General features: G+C 42.0%; 1 protein-coding gene across 3 annotated transcripts; it reads right to left on the reverse strand.

Moving 5' to 3' along the window:
- Positions 1–7,830: 7,830 nt before the first annotated feature.
- Positions 7,831–21,435, reverse strand: wnt5a (wingless-type MMTV integration site family, member 5a). Of its 3 annotated transcripts, none has more exons than XM_071476389.1 (5): positions 21,297–21,435; positions 16,837–16,985; positions 13,797–14,044; positions 10,412–10,704; positions 7,831–9,810 (listed from the first exon to the last, which is right to left on the reverse strand). In XM_071476389.1, the coding sequence occupies exons 2-5, from the start codon at positions 16,971–16,973 to the stop codon at positions 9,352–9,354; spliced, it is 1,137 nt and encodes a 378-aa protein (XP_071332490.1). In that variant the 5' UTR covers positions 16,974–16,985; positions 21,297–21,435; the 3' UTR covers positions 7,831–9,351. The 3 variants fall into 3 exon arrangements, with proteins under 3 accessions (XP_071332490.1, XP_071332488.1, XP_071332491.1); XM_071476387.1 differs by having other exon boundaries at positions 20,152–21,324; XM_071476390.1 differs by lacking the exon at positions 21,297–21,435 and adding an exon at positions 18,180–18,500.
- Positions 21,436–22,520: the final 1,085 nt, after the last annotated feature.

Raw genomic sequence — 22,520 nt, forward strand, 5'->3', positions numbered from 1 at the left:
GACTCTCATCCACTAAAAGATATTTTTACCCCCAATGCCAATCTGACACGCTTTAAGGTTTTTTATCTTACTTGCTTTTCCTTATATTCTAGGCTTGTCATCATCACATTTTTCCTTGCACCCATTAGAAATACACCCATTAATAATCAATAAGAAAACTGGATTAGTTCCACATGCCTAAAACCAGTAGGACTGAATGTGTTTTATGGTCTAATATACTATGTCTCATGCATTTTACATTTAGAATTGAAAGGTCAAACATGATTTCTATGCCATTTACAGTTGCTGTTTCATCTTGTTTGCTGTGAAATCAGCTTCCATTTTGGCACTCGAGCTAGAGTGGAAAACCCAGAGTGATTTCAAGTGAATATGAGTTATGTATTTCCTGTAAACGAGATAACTAGCCATTCTAAGCTCTGAACTCAAGTCAGACTATATGAATTCAACTCAAAGTATATGAGCTCTCTGGATATGAAAGCACATTATTATTTTCTATGTCAGTAATGAATAATTTTTTCCATGTCTCAAGCATGAAAGCTTGGGAGAACTTAACATGTAATGATGTGTGCTGTTGTGTGGTACGTGTTTGTGTGTGTGTGTGTGTGTGTGGTGTGATGGTTTTTTGGTGGACGTGTGCATATATCCCCCCCCCCCCCCCCCCGGGAAGCAAATTTCTGGGTGTAAGAAGACCGAAAACTGCTCCTCTCATTCTGCCTGACACTGTGGCCAATCATAACCTTTCCCTGGGTTCCCTCTGTAACTCGGATCAAGCTTAAGGAGGCCTGAAAGCTGCTCCATGTGCTTGCACTCACACACATACACACACATACACACACACACACACACACACACACACACACACAGACAGACTCACACACATCACCAGCCCAGTGCCAGAACCCATTCATCAGGCCCTCATAGCTGGGCCCTGTCAACCTCCAGCCCCAGGCCTGTAGGCCTCAATCCAGGGGCTCGAGTTCCGGGCTCCCCGCCAGTCTGTCATGGTGCTGGGCCTCGAGCCAGCCTTCCATCAGCTTTGATGTGAGCTGGATAACCAAATGGCTGAAGAAGGGTGGCCCCTCAACACAGGAGTTACACAACACACTGAGTGGGTCAGTGAGCTACCATAAGCATCAAGTATATGCGCATACAAACACGGTAAACGTCTCCAAAACATGGCTCAGGGAAAGGTTTTAGTCTTTTTTTATTGACGTTTCCATTGCATATGCTCCTTGTTATAAAATTAAATTAACGCTTGAAATATTTTGTGTTCTAATATGATTAAGTGGGCTTAATTGTTTGATTTGGAGGCTTTATAGGACTCTACCTAATTAACATTGCAATAAATACACATTTTTTTTATTGCTCCACATGCTGAGCTATAATTTGTCAGATTTTCATCATGTTGAAATCTGAAATACAGCGTTTTATGGCATTGGAGGCCTGAGAGATTGATTACATTGGAGGAAAGCGGGCAAAAGCAATGAACTATTGAATTATGTCGTGTTTTAAAGTAGTGTGCCAACTCTCATCTGCATAAACAGGTTAGCCCCACTCTCTCACGCGCTCTCTTTCTCGTAACACATAAATACCCGCAGGCACCCGTGTGCAAAAACCTCACATTAACACTCTCCTGCACATCACCAGAACACAAATCTAACAATGCATTGTGCAATACTCATTGCAAAAGATTTTGGTCAAGTAAAAACAATGTTCACATTTCAAAAACAACAGAAATTGATAACTATGCTTGTGCTGATTGACGGTTGCTGGATATTTGTAATGTGATATGAGTTATGGAGGAAAATCTTGTGGTATTTCGATCTAATCTAAACCATAGTTTTGTTAACCGTTGTCTGACCCTGATATTGTTAGAGGAGGAAATGATTTTACCAAAATGCTGGACTGCAGCGTCACAGCACATCATATCTCTGGCTGCCTTTCTGTTTTGTTTTGATTTTGGTTCCTCACTATCTCATTTTTTCTTTATCTTCTGTTTTTGTTTTTTTCTCTTTCAGTGTTTTTTTGCATCACAAGGAATGTTTCTGAGCGGCTCCTCTGTCAGCTTGTTAAACACAATCAATAAGTAATGATGAGAAACAGTATTCATCCTTCTCTTGACGTCCGCAAGGCGAGACAAGCTAGCTCATTGCTCAGTGTCCCTCTCTCATAATCTCACTTCTTCTGTAGAGAACCTGAAAAAGGAATCGCGGATGAAAAATTCCAAATCTCAGTTCCAGTATTTATCTGTGGTTGTGGTCCTAAAACAACAGTAAAGAATGACTACTAAAATGTAACTGCAGTATTTTAGAAAAGCTTCAGTCCTTGCCAAATCAGACAAATAAACACGACATACAATATGTGGGAGTAAGGCGGCCTTTCCAAGCCCCCCTCTAAGAAAAGTCAAATCCAACAGGAAGTGTGAATGTTCCACAAGCAGACACAGGGCCTTACAGAGGGATATTCACCTTTAAAAAGGTGTTAGGTTTATTGGATCTAGCAGGACATTACCTGCATATCCAGCTATTCCATTTTTCCGTCTGCACCGCGTTGATTCATTAACCACAAAGACCTCAGTGTAAAAGCCCCTGTTTAAACACCTTATTTCATTAAGTGCTTTTTAATGAGGGCGCTAACTAGCCTGGGTGTCAGTCATCAGGAAAGAAATGGCCAAAGCTATTGGAAAAATATGTTTTTTTGTGGTCTATTACATTTTTCCTGTGATGGTAAAAGTTATGATGAGTGTGTGTGTGTGTGCGTGTTTCACGATTCATCTTTAGTTCTCAGTCCAAGCGCATCCTGTGTGACCTATGTGGGGGATTTTTTGCATTGCTGTTCCTTGACATTGAGGCTGGCAGTGGCACAGTTCTCTGTTTCGCAATTGCATGACGGGGCCTCCGTACTCACTTGCAGTTATACTACGGTCCATTTACTATATTTGTTTTCCACACAGCAAATTAGTAAGTTTGTCTGTTTCTCTGATTTATTTGACAGTGGCTCATCTTCACTCAGGACTTCATACTTGGCTCTCAGAGAACCAGATTTTGTCCCAGACTGCACACCTGTCATTTATGGTTCCATTTCTTTATGTTGTAAAGAAGAAAAATCCATATTTTACTCTCTGTTTAGCATAGCCGATTTCATGTTCATGGCAGGTGGAAAGATTCATTTTTCTTTTTATTATTGTTACTCTATTCTCTATGAAATATTTTAGAACCTTTTCACCTCAGATTTTTCTTTTTGCGGGGGAGAGGGTGTCTATGTGAGAACTAGCTCCGAGTTGATTGATTGCCACCGGTGGCCAGTGACTCACCAGGATCCCTCTCAAACCTGAATTTAAACCTGCACAACACTTCACTGATACGCTTCATTAATATGAACATTAAAGCAAATGACTTCATCTTAGAGTGCATCAGTCACTGTCCGTCTGCTGCTTCCTCTGCTGTTTCCCCTCTGTGATTGTGTACATTTTCACTCCTCACTGCGATGAGAGTGTGTTCTGTGCAGCTGATTGTAATGTATGACATGAATCTCGCAAAAGTTGTCGAAACAGCTTTTTCTCTTGTCCATGTTGTTGTTATAAAGGCAGCTGATCCTGATAGTTTTCTATACAGAAAAATAAATTCTGCTTCTGCAAAGACCCAGGTTCATGCAAGGTAAAACTTGAGGAAAGGATAGAGTAAGGGATATATTCTGCAATGTGAACACCCCAACAGGTTCCTCGTAGCTTCCCTGAATTGTTCAATTGCTGTGTTCCTGCATATATGAGGAGTTTGTTTTATTGATATTATCTCTTTTGACTTGCTTTTTGTGGCGTTGTACAGCACAGCTTCTTAGAGTCAGTTCAACCATCTCCTCTAGATAGAGTGTAGTTATGATAGATGTAGTTGTAAAGTAAAAACTGAGAACAAGGATGGAAAAGGAAGCTCAATGGCTGCCGTATGATATTTTAACCATAACTGGGCAGAGCTGCGCTGATGTCGGAGCAACCCCAGGGGCCCACTTTAGTGTAATCCACGAAGGCTTAACAGGCTGACAGAATCACTCAGCTACTGGCGCTGACCTGGCATTCAGCTCCCTGTGGGGCAGAGCTGCGCACACACACACACACACACACACACTAGAGAAGAGGAAAGATAGAGAAGATCCCATGGCAAACCACAAACAAGTAAGTCTGTTCTGGGCTTGTAAACATGTCTGATTATGTAATACACTGCATGCACTCGGAAAGGAAACCATAACATAAAGATGCTCTGACAGTGAGAGTGTATGTGGCTTACTCCGACTTAAAAATGGAGTTGTGTGAGAGACAGAAATACGGGAGCATCAGAGTCTCGAAGAACAGCAGATCAAATGTCAGAGTGGAATACTCCAGGTTGAGTGTTTACCTTTTTCATGAGAGTTCTGTAAAATCTATTAAAGTGCTTCTATGAAGAGAAACTTCATTTGGTAAAATGGTCATTTTGTGTGACATTTAGGACAGAATAACAGATCGTAATCCTTTGCTGTCATATGAAGGTGAATATGTTTCCACATCTGTGAGCAATAAAGCAAGATGAGCTGCAGTGCACTATTCTACTGAAGTGCTGCACACACACACACACACACACACACACACACACACATACAGACACATACACCAACAGTTACTCTGCTATGTTTACCTTTCCATTTGCAATTGTCTCCTGGGATATCCTCAATTCTTCTGTTTTGCAACTGTATTTAGTACTAAAAGCTCTAATAATCATGATTATAGGACATGGGGCTAATTCATAATTGAGTAATCATGGTAACCAGATCAACATAAAAATCAAAATAAACCACTGGAGTAAAGGTAATTAGGATAAGAACAGGAATTGAACTTGTATTGATTCCTCTCAGTCATCATTCTTCTCTGTCTCTCTCTCGCCCACTCTCTTTCTCTCGCACACACACACACACACACACATCAGACACTGATGCATATATACACAAAAGCCTCAGTCATGCACATTGAGAAATCGTGACCTCTATGTTTAACCTTTCTATTTTCAGCCAGAGTTGTGCCCCATTGAAACAACTTGTGGTGTGAGTGGTTTCTGGGTGGGGGGCGGACACTGGGATAGAACTGGCAGCGAGAGAGAGAGGAGGGGGGGGGCCCTGTAACTCTGTGGTACCGACCCATCCCTCTGATCCAGTCCAGACTGTTTGCGACGTCACGGTGCGGTGTCCTGCCCTTTTTCTCTAAAACACACAACCACAATCCCAAATAGCTCTAAATGCAGCTCTGCGGAGCGCTCTTATTTTGGCCCGGTTCTCGCTTTATGAGAGTTTTACAGTAAGAGCCGGGGAATGGAACAAGCTCCACTTTGGCCTGGAGAGATGAGCCTTGCCAGAGCTGTTTTACTGACAGCTCATGTATTCTGTTTTGTGAGGCTTTAGGGGACAAAGCTAGCCAGCACTGATCAATACAGAGGGTGTCTTTGTCCAATTGTAGGTTTTCTGCTTTGACTTGTTTATGGTGCTCAAGGCAGAGCCATGGTTTGATGTAGCGATATGAGGATTAAGACTGTTTCTAAATACCCCAAAATTCTTAGGGGCATCATGTGGCATGGTTAAAAAAAATAGCCCAGGCCAGAGTTCAAGCTGAGGTTTTGTTTCACAGATGATAAAATGTGGTCTAAATGTATTACATCAATATGTGTAGCCTGGTGTGTTGCAGTTACAGTAGAACATTACTTCAGCCTTTTTCCACTACAGGAACAGAATCAACAAAATATTTATGAATCTACAAAGTTGCGGTCAGCAGATCTGGCTTCAGCAGAGGGAGGTTTTCTTATATCAACCAGCTGCTTTGTTTTAGGAAAACACAACTTGTCACGTAATCGTCCTGAAGAACCTCTGAGGAATTTTAATGCAGTGGAAGAAGAATAGAGTGAAACCGCTCAGTAAGCTGTGTGAACCTCAGTTTTTATCCAGCCTGTTCCCTCTATCGTCATAATTATCACCTTTGCACGAATACAAAAACACACATGCACGCACACAGAAGCAAACAAGCATTTAACACACACACACACATGCTTGCATATTTCAACATTTGCCTGTGTTTATTTTCCGTGAGAAAAGTAGATTAAATGAGGAAGAAAATATGACTGCAATGTGAGATAGATGGAAGAAGGCTACATTTAGACAGGCTGTTGTTTTCTTAGATAAACTGTGAAGAGCAGATGACAAAGAGATGCCAAGTTTTACACTGGCTCAAAAATATCTGCTGAGCACCTCCTTCCCTAAGTGTGCGTGTACTTTTGAGGCTACAAAGTGCTCTTGCGGTGAACAGTTAATTGTGTGTGCAAACCTAAATCACGACCTTATCACCCTGTGACCACAGCCACAAAAAGACGCTGTTGTTCTCTGCAGAACAGGCGTATAAATATTTATGCAGCCGCCCGCATTATCTATCAAACCCTTGGTGGGAGCAGAGTCCAAGTATTTTTTTGTTTGAACATTTAGAAGTATCCGTGCCTCCTTCTCTAAATGAGTGTGTCAGGTAAGTCATACCTGTGCACCTGTGGGTTTCAGGTTTCGCCCGCCTGCTGTATCAGCCTGCTGTGCACCTGGATTTCTGTTTATGCTACGGCTAGAAGACTCCTGCTGGTATGAAGGCAGTCACTCACTCAGACATCCTCGACCAGCATGTGCAAGTAGTTTCTGACCTTCATGTACATAAAAAATACTAAGCTGAAGGGTGATTTCATATCCTTATAAACCTTGCTGTTGACAGAAGGTTCAACTATGTAAAACCTCTCACTGGCCTTGGTCTCCTTTGAGTCTTTTTTTTTTTTTTTTTTTTTTTTTACATTTTACTCTCTTTCAGTTTCTCTGCCTTCTCGCTAACTTTGTATCTCCTGCTTTTGCTTATTGGCCTGCATGACACCAATCAGAAATGTAAACACTTGTCATGATGTAACACATTTTGTGCAAGTGGGTGCATATGCAAGTACGCAGACACGCATATGGGGCCAATTGGCAGGGTCACATATGGGATGTGCTCCTAAAGTCAGTATCATTTTACCAGTGTAAATATTAGTCAGTGTCAGGAGCGTTTACACTGTAATGGCAGTCCTTCAGCTCTACTTTCCTTAAAGCGCTCCTCTCCCTCGGGCCTCTCCTCTCGCAACCCCTCTCCTTATTACTCCCCTCTCATCCAGCCCTCATGTAATCCCCCGTTTCTCATTACCCAATCTTCTCTCCTGTTCTCTGCATCTCCTCTTGAGCTGCGGCAGTCTCTGACAAGGCCCAGTCGTCTTTCAGACAGCCCCATTCCCCCCACATTGAAAATCCCCCTCTTCCTATTCTCCTGACACAATATGATTAATCATTCCATTAACTGATCCACTGTCATTGGATTGTTGAGGGGCGCTTATAATACAACCTCAACCATTCCCCTGAGAGACACCCAATCTCCAGACCATCTTCCAAAGCTCTCAAGCAAACTCTCCTCGTCTTTGTTCACTCCACGCCTAAAACAGCTGTCATCCAGCGTGGGTCTGACTGTCTGCTACTAAATCTGCCCATGGGTGAGGAGATTGAATGAAGGAATGTAACTGGTTCATAAAAATGCTGAAGTGCTGTTTGGATTAAAAGAAAAGGAAAAGTTGTATCTTATTTTATAGAATCAGTAGTCAAATCTCTACTGAGGCAGACACACTTTTCAAGAAGACAAACTTATTTAGTGATGTGTGTGTAGAAAGGAAAGAGGTTCATGTTAGGAAAAAAAAAACAAAAACAAAAAAAAAAACGTCAATGTCAAAGGCACAGACAAACAAATACTGTGAGTAACTACTTCTCTGCTGGTTTTACATTTGATATTTATTGAAACAAAGTAGAGCATTGAGCCAATTTGTAAAAAGTAACAAAATATCAGCTATAACACATTAAGTTTAACAAAACCTCAAATTCATGGAGAAGCTTATAAATATACATAGCTGGATTGGTAGAAAGAGTTTGTCTATTGAGAATCATCACAGGGATAGTGAGCAGTTAACTGAGTGGTTTTGGAAAATTTGTGGCAATGATAAAATCTGAACATCTGTGATATATATGTGTGTGTAACAGTAAAGCTGAACATGGGTGAGGAAAAAAGAAGAATGTGTTTTTTCCGAAACAATAAGGTGCTTTTCCCTTTACAAAAGAAAAATCAGTGAAGAGCCGCATTAGTGAGGAGGAAGTGTTAAAAAGTGACTCCAAAAACCTTGGGAATGTCCGATTAAATACTGATCTCTGATGGAGATGCTTTTCCGTTTTAAGCTTAAAGGAGGATCTGGTTAAAGAAAATAAATACAGTTTACTGATTGGTTGGATAGACATACTATATACACAGAGCATGGAATATTTCACCACTGTAACCACAACATTGCCCATATATATTCAAACCATGTTAAGTATTGTAGAATAATGTTAAATGGATAATCTGAATTAATATGGAAAAGAATGTAGGCTATAATATTGATATATTTGCTGATGCACTGTAGTAAAAAAAACAAAAAAAAAAAAACACAGCTGAACAGACACGTACAGACGGGTTTAAGCCTCTGTATCAAAGTGCATAATGGTGGAGGGCTTGCTGCAGCACCTGGGGAACACTAAGGCTTCTGGGACAGCTTAATAAATGGCCCAATCCCCAAAACAGCCCCCTTATTGTCGCCACTGTACTCCAAGGACTCGAACGAACCAACAGTGCTCCTGACTCTACATGTGATGAGAGGGGACAAGCAGACTTTTGGTAAGGATGTGAAGGGTGGTTTTGGGACTGGGCCCATGAAAACACATCCATACACTTGTGCACACAAGCGTTCTCCTCTCAACACAGTCAGTCTCAAAAAACACATCAGGACCTCTTCGTCAACTATGCCACAAATATCAAGCTCTACTCTTGTTAGACAAATGGGAAGCACAGTCCAATTTCGCAATCAGTGTGACCCATCTGACAAGGAAAGGGATGTTTTTTTGAAATTTAAAAAAAAAAAAAAAATGGTGCAGTTGTAGTCGGGGAGGATTTCCAGCCATTATTAGGCACTTGAAGGGGTTAAAATTGGCTGGTGATGACTGGGCCAAAATAAAACATAACAATCTCAAAATAAATATTTCACGATACTCTCAGTTTCTGAAGACATAAGATTTTTTTTTTTTTTTTGAAAAAAAGAGTCAGTCTTTTTGCAATGGCATAACTGTTTAACTCTATAAATATAATTTATATAGTTTCTTTCTTCCATTCTCTCACTGTGTTCAACTCCTTTGCTCCTCTGCTCATGAATACACACAGATGTATGCCCATCGTCTGCAAGCAAACACACACAGGCAGCACTCCTCTTCTCACTTGCAGACGAATTGGTCTACGATTTTAGTGCAGCGCTTGCACTTGACGTAGCAGCACCAGTGGAACTTGCAGTGGCAGCGCTCCACTATCTGGGCCTTGTACTGGTCGTAACCGCGGCCGCAGCACATCAGCTCACACCCATCCATGCCTTCTGAGGTCTTGTTGCAAAGGCGCCCCACTGTGCCCAGGGAGCCCGTGCTTTGGTTCTTCAGGCAGTAGTCTGGACTGGACTCGATGTACACCAGGTCATGGCTCGTGGGAGGGTTGAACTTGGGCTGCATCTGCACCAGCTTTCCACGCTGGTTGAGCTTCATGGCAGCGGCGCTGTCGTACTTCTCCTTCAGTGCGTCACCCACCTTGCGGAAGTCGGCCAGCTGCAGCCAGCAGGTCTTCAGGCTGCAGGAGCCTGATACCCCGTGGCACTTGCAGGACACGTGGGCGAGGTCTGACACAGTCTGAGAGTGGAGAGGAGGGGGAAAAGAAAAGGGAAAAGAAATACTTGGATTAAACAGATGTGACAAACTAAAGAAAAATTACACGTTCAAGTGATGCATGCTTCATATTTCTAATTTGTCCTGTCTGCATAAATATTTGCACAATGTGCTGCTCATGATCTCATACAGCATCACTTTGCCATAGAGGACTGAATGATCCTGTCCATGTCTCCAATGGTGCACTGAATGAAATGTTGTCCACTCATTTGTCCTACTTGAAAGAAAACAGCCTGGCAACAGATATTTGGTATTACGTTTCCTTTGAGGTGGTTTCAAGATGTTTGGAAAGGAAAAGAAATCCCAGAGCTGCTTCCAATGACTCCATCTCCCCACAGATCAAAGCCTCAGGAGGGGAGAGCAGACAGAGCTGTTACACAGATGATCAGCGGAGACCTATCTGATTGACCTGTGTTGTCTCACTTCCAAACTCTCCTCGCTCTTTCAATCACTGGTTGGTCTCATTCTAGGGCCTGCGGTGTATATCTTTCTGCTCGCTTCTTATCTGATGACACATAATGATCCCTTTGTGAGTGTGTTTGTACACGCGAGCCCAGTCTCTTACCCTCCGTCCAGCCTCGTTGTTGTGGAGATTCATCAGCAGCCGTGCATTCTCATTCGAAGTTTTGGGGTAGCTCTTCTCCCTCTCGCGTGCATCCACAAACTCCTTGGAGAACCTGTAGCCGTAGTTGAGGTTGTCTCCGCAGCCGCCCCACAGCCAGTCTCGCGGCAGATCTTTGGGGCGAGCCGCACGGCTGCACCCACAGCTGGAGAGCTCCCCCTCTCTGCAGGCCCGGCTCACCGCGTTCACCACCCCTGCCGCGCTGATGGCATAAGTGAATGCCGTCTCTCGACTGCCTGCGGACACGCGGGACAGGAACATCATGTCACATTTGACAGACTAAATGAGAAATATAAAAATACAATTTTATCATTTGGCAAATCCATCCAATACTTCAATTTTTTTGTATCTTATCCATGTGTGGTTCTTTTACACTGACTGTGTCTCACTGTCATTTTGCTTTAAAAATCTGCACAGTGTTATGAGATGTGATGTCATATGACAGCATTCACCATACACTTAAGATTACAGAGCACTTCAGCCAAGTGCTGCAGGCTCCTCATCACCAACATTTTGAACAGTGGAATCTGGTTTGCTGTTATTGGGCTTCAGCCAGAGAGAAGACAGCGCCCTCCAGTGACCGAGGTCCTTCTTAACAAGCAGCCTTCATTTCACCCTAATTGAAAGTGACAACTACTCTTTTACTTTATCTGTCAGGACTGAGCGTTTCTGGGGCCACTGCTCATTAACTCCCACTGTTTCTACCCTCAACATTTCCTCCATAGAGACAAGAGGTTGGGAAATTATAAAGAAACCTATATGAAAAAAAAAAATAACGCATAAACAAAAATACACATAAACGGATTTTTCTGCCACCAAATGCTCTATCCATTATTACCACTGTACAAAGCCACAGTCTACAAGAGAAAACCAAGATGAGGAGATAAGCAACTAAAGAAGAAAGAAAAGGAGAAACAGCCGACATAACTACGAGGCTTTGTGTTAACACTGAAGACAGGGGTTGCTACAAAATAAAAATGCACAGCTCGTATACCTCCTGAGCTAAACCTTTAGAGAGCGTGCTGTAATGACAATAACAGATGGACAGAGAATGGGAGATGAGGGAGGAGAAAGAAAAGACGACTGAAGAGATAAGTTAAGAAAAAGACATTGAAGGGGGGAAAAAGGTAAGTAAAATGGAAAAGGAGACACATGCATGTACTTAATATCACAAAAGGCTGAAAAAGACAATGAGGGGGAAGAGAAAAGATGAATAAAGGAACCTATTGGAAAGTCTGAAAGAAGTCCAGGTGGGAAACTCTGGCAGGAGGCGATTAGAGAGAAAAGGGGGTCGGGGGGTTATTTATTAGTCTAGTACAACTTTTAAACCAGCCTGAGGATATTGGCCTAATAGTGGACCTGTAGACAGACGAACTGTTGTCTCCCACACTGCAGCCTCCCTTCTCCTGTACCCCACCCTGCAGCTAGCCAAGCCAGGCAGGGGAGAGGGTCTGAACCCAACCACGCCAGCACCCCCTGGAGCTCAGCTCTAAATCACCAGCAGTGTCCTAAGCCAGCAGACAGACAGTAAGACGGGTGTTCAGATAGACAGACATACAGCAAAAGGGGAGGACATGTTTACTTGGCCAAGAGTGGTTTGAGATAGAAGCAATGATGGGGAGGGAGAGGGAGGCAGGAGAGGAATTGGAGAACGGCTGCTGATGAGGTTTCTATGAAGACTGATCTGTGGGGAGGGAGTCAGCAGCGCCAGAGACAGACAGGCAGAATCCCCAGGAACAGTGTAAAAACACAGACCCATTCACATGCAGGTCAACTCTGTCATGTCGGGTACACTCACAACGACAGCACGTTAAACGGTTGGTTCACCTAACTTAAAAAAGAAACAAAAAACATTAGCGCTTACCACGAGTGGTAACTATCATTGCAGAGAGTTTCAACTTAATATGCAAAGGTTTTGAGATATCCATCTCTGACGTTTCTCCAACAAGCCCAGTATAAAGCAAGTGAATGAAATCTTGTTTTTGGTGCTCACAACATTACATTTACCAACAACCTCTCTTTCCAAAAAAAGGGGTTACTGGTTACATCCACAGACCTCGGTGTAATGATTACTTTCTACCAAAAAAATGAAAAATTGTCACCATAAAAACTGTTGACAACATGTTTGGTGGATTATCCAGAGCAATGGGAACATTATTTCTGGAAAGACAAGCTGCTGCTGAGTGTATTAAATGTTATTTTTAAAGCCGTGAGCACCACAAATGAAATTCCATTCACCATTTATTCCATTAATTGCTTTGGTTTGGAAGCAGAAGTCTTCGGCATGAATATCTCATAATCTAGACAAATGTGAAAGCAAAACTTTGTACGTGCAGAATGGATGAGTGGGAATTCCTTATTTTAGGAATTTGGGTGAAGTGACCCTTTAAAGAGTAGCAACATAAGGAAAATGCATAACTTTCTGCCCGCGTTAAAAAGGAATTTGAAATAATCCCAGACTGTGAGCTCTACAAGTGTGGCCTGTTATCAAAACTACAAAATAGGATCCGTTAATTTTTTTCCACGATATAGTCAAACCCGCTGCCGTGTTCCCAACTGTGACATTGTATAGATTCACTGTAATTCAGCTGGAGAGTTATGATCAATAAATGGTAAGCCACCTTTACATTAGCCCCTGAGGTGAAGGCAAACATCCAAAGAAAACTAAAACAAACCATGTTAAATGATAGCATCCAGGAGTGGGAATCGCTTTCAAGAGTGGACCGTAAAGCTCTTGAATTTTCTATAACAGATCTGAGCACTGAATGCACATGCATGCACGCACACACACACACACACACACACACACACACACACACACACATACATACAGTGCAATCTCTGACAAGGTGATATATTGATGCATACACTCACTGCACTCCTATTACTTGTAAATACAGGGCAGCTTCAGTCCAGCTCCACAGAGTGTGCGCCCGAGTGTGTGTGTTTGTTAGGTTGTCTCCCATTCATCAGGGGAAAAGCTGATTCTCTGCCTCCCTTCTGCTCCATGTCGGGAGCTGGTTTAGCAGGCCAAAGCCACATGTGATTTATCCAGCAACCTCACCCACCAACTATTCCCTCCACACAGCTGCTGAGAATCAGCAGCCCCATACATTTCATACACACACTTTCACAAACACACAGAAAAAGAGGGTCAGTGAGTCAGAGAGCAGAGGAATGAAGAAAGGCAAGACACAGAATGTACGGATACTCAATAACATGGGTGAATATGCACCGCAAACGTGTGCTTATGTTGGTGTTTGTTAATCTCATGTGTGTTTATCCATATGTTTCTAAGACTATATGCCATTATCTTTTGCTTATTTACCTATTTGCATGACCCGTCCAAAAACAGAAGAGTTGTCCACTGTGCTGCAGTTCCAGCGCCGATGTCTGAACTGGTACTGGCACTCTCTAATGCCTGTCTTGGCACCTTCGCCGATGTACTGCATGTGGTCCTGGTAGAGCTGGCACAGCTTCTTCTGGCCCTGCGACAGCCCCACCAGCTGGCTGCACAGAGGCTGGGCACCGATGATGTAGGCCTCCGGGATCAGTAAAGGGTTCATGGCCAGAGACCTGGATGAGTGGGGCACATAATGCAGTTGTTTTGACTCGTGTGCCATTGTGACAAATGCATGCAAGTTTGCAGGCCAAATTCACAATCAACAGCTGATTTCACTTGATTTCACTGCTGAAGTTGTGTTAATCATTGAAACGAGGGGCAGTTAATTACTGAATGGAGTGAGACCCTGCACACTCTTAGTTTTTACTGACACTACACTAAAAATGTGCAATTGGGGGCCAAAAGTATAAAGTAAATGGAAACATAAACCAGGAAGAGAAATTAGGAAAATTTGAAGTAGAAAAAACAAAAACAAGGCTAAAATAAAAAAATGCATGAAGAAAACGAAAAAGCTATTCTCACCCCTTAAAGAACTGGTACACAACCTTATCTTTTTTTTTTTTTTTTTTTTTTTTTTTTTTTTATAAACGTATGACCCTTTCAGTCCAGGAATACCTATTCACAAACCCTCGCCCAGGTTGACTATTGCAGACCTTTGTGCTGTGAGCTGTAATATCCTCCTTCTAAGATTGTTTAATTTGAATCATTTTTAGTGGAGACCTTACAGTGTAAACCCCCAATCCTCTCATGACATAAAAGTTTATTGTTAAGTCTACACAAATGTTCAAGACTGTCAAAATGGAATAAAAACTTTATGTTCACTTGACACAAACACTCATCCCTTGTGAGCTTGACAAAAAATTTTTATGTTAAGTCAACAATTTTTGATTTTTGACTTAATTTCACTTAAGTTTATAATGCTGATACAGCCCTAAGTGGTTCAAGCCCAATTAACAACACGTACTTTGTGCACAAAATATGGACTGTACTATGTTTTTACATCAACATGACAAGTAGTCACTTTTGTGTTCAATAAAATGAATAATTTGTGTTCACTTTAAATAAGAAAAACATGTAATCACATAAAAGGTGCAGAGTTTTCTGATCACAAAAATGTTTTTTGTCTTAACATAAAAATTGTCACACAGGAGCCAAAACTCTTCAGTATTTTACAAAACAACAAAAACGTAAGAAGAGTCATAAAACATAAACAGGGCTTTGCGTGGAAGAAATGTGATTTTTCTGAAGAGCTCGGAAACCCTTCAGATTGATCTTGTAACCCCACGGTGTGGTCCTTGTCCCAGCTTTAGGTTGGAAACCACTGTCTTGGAGGGTAAGATTTAGCTGACTTAGCAGTCGCTATACCTACTGAAAAGAAACAATAAATTTTGACTTTTTGCTGAATTGTTTGTCATAATTCATGTTTCCTCAAACCAACCCAAGGCACTGAGCTCTTAGCTATGAATGCTGTAGACCCTTTTGTGGTGAAATCAAATCATTTCATCTACCGCCGCATTCTGTTCTGTTTGAGATGAAAGGGAAATAAAAATGAATTGAACGGAAAAGAGAGAGGGACAAACACAGTTTAAACACACAGAGAGAGAAACACTAGTATGAGCATCTGGTTCCAGGCCACAGGACAATTAGAGCAGCCCATCCCAGAGCCCCAAGAGAGAGACAATTAGCCCCCAGTGTAACCTGATCGACTGGGGAAACTCAGCAGCGAGGGAACTCAGACTGAAAACACACACAACATATATACATACATACAAACATAAGCACACAGAAGACAGAAAAAAAAAAAAAAAAAAAAAAATCAACATACACACTGTTGGGTCTGACTTGGTCTCGCACACACCCTCTGCTCTGACACTCTAAATCATTCACACCTGTGTGTCCTCTTGAAGAGGAAACGGAAAGACACACAGTTTGTGCTCCAAACTTGGCTTTCCAAAAGCTCTGTGGTAAAGTGCGAGTCCTCAGCTGGGTCCGTGATCCTACTCATTATTTGAACTTTAACGCAGCCGCCTACTGAGCAGAGCCCATTAAAATATGTTTATCTGTATAAATCCTCTTCAAATTAATTGTTTAAATTGTTATTTTCATTTAATTGGTCCATCACCACATGATGTCACTGCTTGCTTTGATCTGCTCATTTGAAGTAAATAAAAATCTTACACAGGAAGTGTGGGTTTACTGTAAATGCTTCATGTTCTTCTACAAGCACTCAAGTGGGGATACACAATTATGCACAAGTGCACAACTAGATAAAAGTGCAGATACAGCCACAGGATGTGAAGAGTTTCTATGGTGACTGGTAAACAGTACCCCCCCCCCCCATATTAGAAGTGCTGTGTGTGTTTAAGTGCAGCATGTTCAAATATAGACTGTTCTCCTAAAGGCAGCAGGACGTGAGTGTACACATACGCGCACACAAACACATATGTCCAGTCACACGCAGTGTTCGTGTTTGCACATATTTGGACGCCGACTCATAAACCACAGCATTCTATGTTTTCTATAATATTCATAATTTTGGTTTGGCAATATGTGAAGAAAGAAAATAAGGGAGTAAAAGGTCTTCCTGAAAAGCTAATGTGCCACAGTCAGCATGTTGTATTACTTCATATGTGGTGCAACTGAAGCTGAGGAGGATTACTTATCAAACACGCACACACACAAGCCTGAAATTCACTCTGAAACTAAGTAAAAGATAAACACTAGTAACATTTTTTTTTTTTTCAAAATCAATATCAATCTAAATCTTTTTCAGAGCTTTTTACGCACTGCTGCTCCATTTACAAATGTGACTCGCGTACGAGTGAAAAGAGAAGGAAATGCATTTTGAAAGCTGACAATCTCCACTCGCCATGTGACAGGTAAACACACACAAAAAGACACTGTGCACAAATTAAGACACACACACAGAAAATATTGTACATATGGAGAGAAAATTAATGCATACCACCACGAGTTGGCCTCCACTACCACCTGCATGAGGAGTATGAGGAGTGTGAGGGCAAAGACACAGTGTCTGGAGTCCAACACGCTGCCAAAGGGCCAGCAAACAGGCCGACACACACAGCCCAGCCCCAGGTTCATACTGCCGCTGATCTGAGGGAGGACAGACAGAGGACAGGAGGCACGTCAGTCAGTCAGTCAGTCAGTCTGGATGTTTGTCTCTCACACACAGTATATTGTGCAGAACACAGAAAAAGACAGAGGCAGATAAATGTGATGTTAAAATGAATCATGGGAATGCAGGAGAAATTCTTTCAGCTACATGCCTGTATATCTAACCCTCTCTTTCACATGCAAACAGCACTGTGGTTGTGTGTGCGTGTGTGTGATGAGTGCCCTGAGGCTATCAGTGCTTGCAGAGCAGTCATTTGGCAGCAGGTCTGAGTGTGAATCACAAGAGACTGAAAGGCGTACAGCCGGGGAAGACACAATGACCAGGGAACCCCAACTACACATATTCCTGACTGTTCACTTTACTCAGAGAGACAGCGAGACACACACATGCACGAAGTCAAGACAGAGAGGCCTAGTCAGATAGAGAGAGGCGCACCTCATTTTAAATACATTTCAGGCTGCATGTTTACTGTTGAAATAAGCAAAACCAAATCTGAATTTCAAACCAAAATTATGATTACATTTTAATGGAAATGTCGTTCACTTCAACAAAAACAATTACACCTCAAATATGAGGACTTAAAATAAACCTAACATTTTGTTTATATATCATATTGTTTCATTTTCAACCGACTCTTGGTGGCAAGATTTTATTTTGTTAATTTCTTTCTGTAAATAAGAGAAATGTTTGGGAAATAAAATTGTTAGACAAATTCGTAAAATTTGTTTTCATTATAGTTAATATAAAATATTTCTATAAATATTTCTTTATTAACGCGGAAATTGAACAGAAGACCTGTTTGATTTTTTTGATTTATTTTTGATTTATTTATTTTTTTTAAATAGTTTTCTTTACGGGAACTAGCCTATAGCGTGACTGGCTATTAAATATGCCATTTTACAAATAATTGTCATGCCTGTGCATAATCATATTCAAATTAATTTAAATATAATTAATTGAAGGTGGATCGGTCTGTAAGGAGCCACGTCAGCGGAGGATGGTACATGCTCTGGTTCTGCTGTGCAGCCTTTCGCCCTAACGAAAACTACGAGGAATTCAAAGGGGAAAAAAAAAAAAAAAAAAAAAAAAAGTCAATTCTGTGCAGACAACTGCGTGGCTCTGGTGATACAGTTTGGCTGCTGTGCAGGCAGAAAATAAGTTAAAATAATTACCCCTAAATTTGCGAGTTCAGCCGACGTGCCAGCCTTCCAGTTGGGCCGTGTGTGAATTTTGGGTCTGAGAGCAGCTCTAATTTGTCATGCTGCGTTATTTTCCAGGGTTGAGTCGTGGAGACCTGGGCCTGCCTAATACTCATTAAAGGCAAGGCCAAGTTCACCATCACTCACACAGCGCAGACACACACACACACACACACACACACACACAAAGCATGTGCTTTGAGTTTGTGTGCTGCCTCAGTAACAGTTGGTGAGGTTATGTTATGTTCTTTGCAGTTCATCCACATAAAGTGAAGCAATAATCCACAGAGGGCGGCGGTTTTACACTGATTTTAAAGCAGTTAATTGGGAGTCGTTATTTTTAATTCATGGATAATCAAGATCTACAATAATTTTTTTTTTTTTTTTTTTTTTTACGCTAAATTGGACACCGACTCAAAAGCGGAAGTGCCCAGCGACACACAGGTTCGATGATGCACATTTATATTCTGACTGTCGCGATGCCACAGGTGCGCGCAGTTGCCTAACGCTTCACGACTGGGTCTCAGCCAATCGGGGTGGAGAACAGCACGATTCGTCTTCGAACAAAGGGGAGAGGAGCCTACTATTTATGAACTCGTACCTTTTGATACTATTTTACTCAGTGGCTGCAGCTCGTCAACACCGCACAGATCATCATCATCATCACCATTTTCGTAAACGTATAAACGCACTCCTGCATTTGGCATCTCCAGTGAGAGCTGCGTAAATCCTGCGCTCCGTGACCCCTGGAAACGATTTGACCCGAGTGAAGTATTCATAGGACTGAACCGGATGACTGATGACTGACCTGCGGATTTCTGTCGGTGAAAGTGGCATCAAATTGAACAAATTGCAGGAAGGGAACAATTAGAAAAGCCGTCGTCAAAATGATAAAACGTCAGGCATCGGGAATCACTTAAGAGGCTATTTTCAAAGAACTTAATCGATTAAGATTAAACTTTTAAGAGCTGAGGGAAATAATCAGCCAGCCGGGTCTACAAAATGAGAAAAGTGTCTGGAATTATTCCCCCCTTTAGTCAGATTTGGGGCTAGGCTATTTTTTATTTTCTCTGGCTTGAACCTTTGGCCAAACTATCCAACGTATTATTACAATAAAATATAACAGTATCATTTTAGCAACAAATTATTGTGAAAATGTTAAGGGGAAAGCATCGGGGTGCTGAGAGTGTTAAATTATGGAAAGTTTTACTGAACGGCTGGGATATTTTAAAGCGATAATATTTAGAGTGTGGCCTGCATCTCTGAGCCTTTGGATAATGTATATGCTGACAATGAATTTGAAGTTCTGGGGGGGGGGGGGGGGGGGGGGGGGTATGGGTGTGTGGGTGATGGGCAAAAAAAAAACAAAAAAAAAGAAACAGAAATAGACCAACAATTCATTCACTGAGCATTACATTAAAAAAATACAGCTTTCCCAAGCTGCGTGGCACCGTTATTTACTGATAAGAAATATTATCGGTATTTAATAAAGCAAACTGATGAGTGCCTTTTCCTGCCTGTAATGATGTTTAAAAAAAACCAGGAGAGGGAGCCAGGTACAAGGATTTGAGGAGAGGCAGCACAAAGGACATCGCCTGACTTTCAATAGGTTCCGTTAACAATAGAGAAGAAAAGCAGACTATTTTATTTATTTATTTATTTATTTTATGTTTTACACATTATATGAAATGGTTTATTTTTGCTCTCTTTGCCTTGCAGGGCACTGATATATGGGTCACACAGTGAATGCAGTGGGAGGGGGTAAAGGGGGGGGGGGGGGGCATGTTTCACACATCACATCTGTCAAGGACTTTTATCCAAATCCAAGATCTAGAATGAGTCCAAAAAGAAGGGCCCACACCAAGCAGACATTTTTCCAGTGTTAAAAGTTAAAGTGGGGCTGCATGGAAAGCTGAGAGAACCAGGAGACCTATAGGCTACTCACCAGGGAGCACAGCCCGTTAGAAGTCGTAGACTAATCCACTTTCTGCAGACGATATCAAACCAATAATCCCAGTGCAGGCCAGGTGGATTTAAGATTTCCTTTTCCGCTCTGTGGTGAAGACAGGTCTCGTCGCTTTATCCGGATCTCTTGGAAAGTGCCTCGTTGGGGTGAAGAGTATAAGTGTAGTGCTAAAGCTCAGAGTTCGTCAGGTTTGGTGTTTTGGTGAACACGGACGCCCAAGAATCAGTGAATGCGCTCCGTGCGCCAAGCAGCTTAGAGGGCTGGAAGGAGGCAGCGAGATATTTAAAAATGTCCAAAGACAGTGTGAGGAAACGGATCAGTTCCTTTAACGAGTCAGTGTGTGACTTTGCGGCAGCTATTAACGAATAGAAGCATCTACGGCAACCCAAAGTGCAGCTGGCGGAAACGTCGCATGTACTTTGTCGATTCTCTTCTAATTGAAAGCGGCCTACTTTTACAGTCCCTGTCCGAGTGAAGACTGCTCCAGGTTGTAGCTAACACCGTGTCAAGCCAAAAAAACACGCAAAACGTGGTCAAGAACATTAAATCCAGCCGCTCACACGCACTCAGGTCATAGCGCGTTTTACCTGTGGAAAGATCCCCACGGTGATCCTCGCCACAGACGACTGGTCAATTTACCTTCCATTCTGTGCAACAACAACAAAATAAAAACCAAAACAAAACACTTTGACAATTCCTCAGCTCCGGTTAAATGTCTTCACATGCAAAACAGTAAAGTTGTCCGGCTCGCAAAAAAAAAAAAAAAAAAAAAAAAAAAAAAAAAAGAAGAAAAATGGGGGGTGGGAAAAAAAACAAAAAAACAACAAAAAAAAAAAAAAAAAAAAACAGATGCAACAATGAATCGGCTCCAGACAGTATGCTCCAAAAAACTTTCCGCGCCGACTATCTCCAAACAGTGCGGCTTGGCGAGAGCGCACGGTGCCGGGGGGAGGAGAGGAGCACAGCGTGTGAACAACAGCGGCTTCTGCTGAGGCTCCAAGTCTGTCTTCTTCCCACAACCGTGTGTGTGTGTCCGTGTGTGTCGAAGTGCAGAAAAGTATCGCCGACTATCCCTCCCTCTCTCTCCTTCTCTCTCTCTCTCTCTCTCTTTCTCTCTCACTCACCTGCTTCAGTCGCCTCCTCTCACGGACTAGCACACTGCACCATGGATGCGCAGCGCAAAACCTTCAGATGGCGCATGCGCCTCACGTTTTCCTCCGATCCCTCTTTTTTTCTTCTGCCAGTCACCAACTTTGAAGAAGCGAGGAATTTGAGTGTTAGGTAAAATTGTGGAGAGAGAGAGAGAGAGAGAGAGAGAGAGAGAGAGAGAGGGGCGGAACAGGCTGTAACAAAACAAGCGTCTCTATTACCTAAAATAAACTTATAAAGCACCCGAGGCTATTACCCTATCCATACCAGAGCAAAGTTAGGATTTTCACTGGCAGGGGATCGAGTTACCACTCAAGTAAAATCAAGACGAGCAGGTCCATATCGTGTGCTTATACAGGCTGCTCTCATCACCTGAAGGCCTGCGAGCATTACGGTCATTACGGTAATTATTATTTTATGGTACATTATCTGAAAACATGCTGCAGGAATCCGTCGCCTTACAGTTCGATATTCTTCCGTGAACCCGATGATGAGTGTCAGAGGGCAAAGTGTTTAATAGTTTCACGTGTGTCACTGCGGATCGTCAGTCCGCGCACACGCAGTAGAGGCACTGAAGGGTGAGAGCGGTGTTGTTTTGAGTCGCGCTGGGCAGGATTTCACTTGGTTTGAGGAAATAGAAGATAGGATAACAGTCGGCAAAAGAGGTGAAACAATTCTAAAAAAAAAAAAAAAAAAAATGAATGGAAGGGGACAGTCACCTAAATATATACACATAAAGACTGATCCTGTTACAGCCTCAGTCAAGTGCAGCCATTCTTGTAGGTCTAATACAGACTTCATTTATAATCATTATCATTCCCTAAACCCTTCATTGACAATACATAATAAAAGGTGGTTAATTTGGCTTCCAGCATGTGGAGCTTCCTGACTTGTTGCAGCACTGAGACAGGCTGAAGTTACTTTTACATGCACTGTATAGTTATAATAGCAATAGATTTAAATTGTCTAATTTCTATTAATGAATAAAACAGAATTGTACAGGAAAAGCTTCATTTTAAACCCATATATAGACAGAAAAGTCAAGCAAAAAAAAAAAAAAAAAGTAATAAACACCACAGCTGATTCAAGCCCCAAAATGGTTTAAAATGACTCATGATGCTTCTGTGAGGACTATGATTTTGTCTGAGTGCACGTCAGATCTTTCAGAGTGTGTATCTCCTTCAGGATCAAAACTCTTC

This window comes from Trachinotus anak, unplaced genomic scaffold (genome assembly GCF_046630095.1).
Source record: "Trachinotus anak isolate AG129_WGS33_773 ecotype Australia unplaced genomic scaffold, CSIRO_AGI_Tana_v1 ptg000004l, whole genome shotgun sequence".
NCBI lineage: Eukaryota > Metazoa > Chordata > Actinopteri > Carangiformes > Carangidae > Trachinotus > Trachinotus anak.

Excerpts from the sequence above, each read along its gene's own strand:
- wnt5a (XM_071476389.1), bottom strand. The coding sequence starts at position 16,973 with ATGAACCTGGGGCTGGGCTGTGTGTGTCGGCCTGTTTGCTGGCCCTTT. Across the intron at positions 14,045-16,836 it reads GTGGAGGCCAACTCGTGGTG|GTCTCTGGCCATGAACCCTT; the intron begins GTATGCATTAAT and ends CCACTCATCCAG. Across the intron at positions 9,811-10,411 it reads ACAACGAGGCTGGACGGAGG|ACTGTGTCAGACCTCGCCCA; the intron begins GTAAGAGACTGG and ends CTCCACTCTCAG.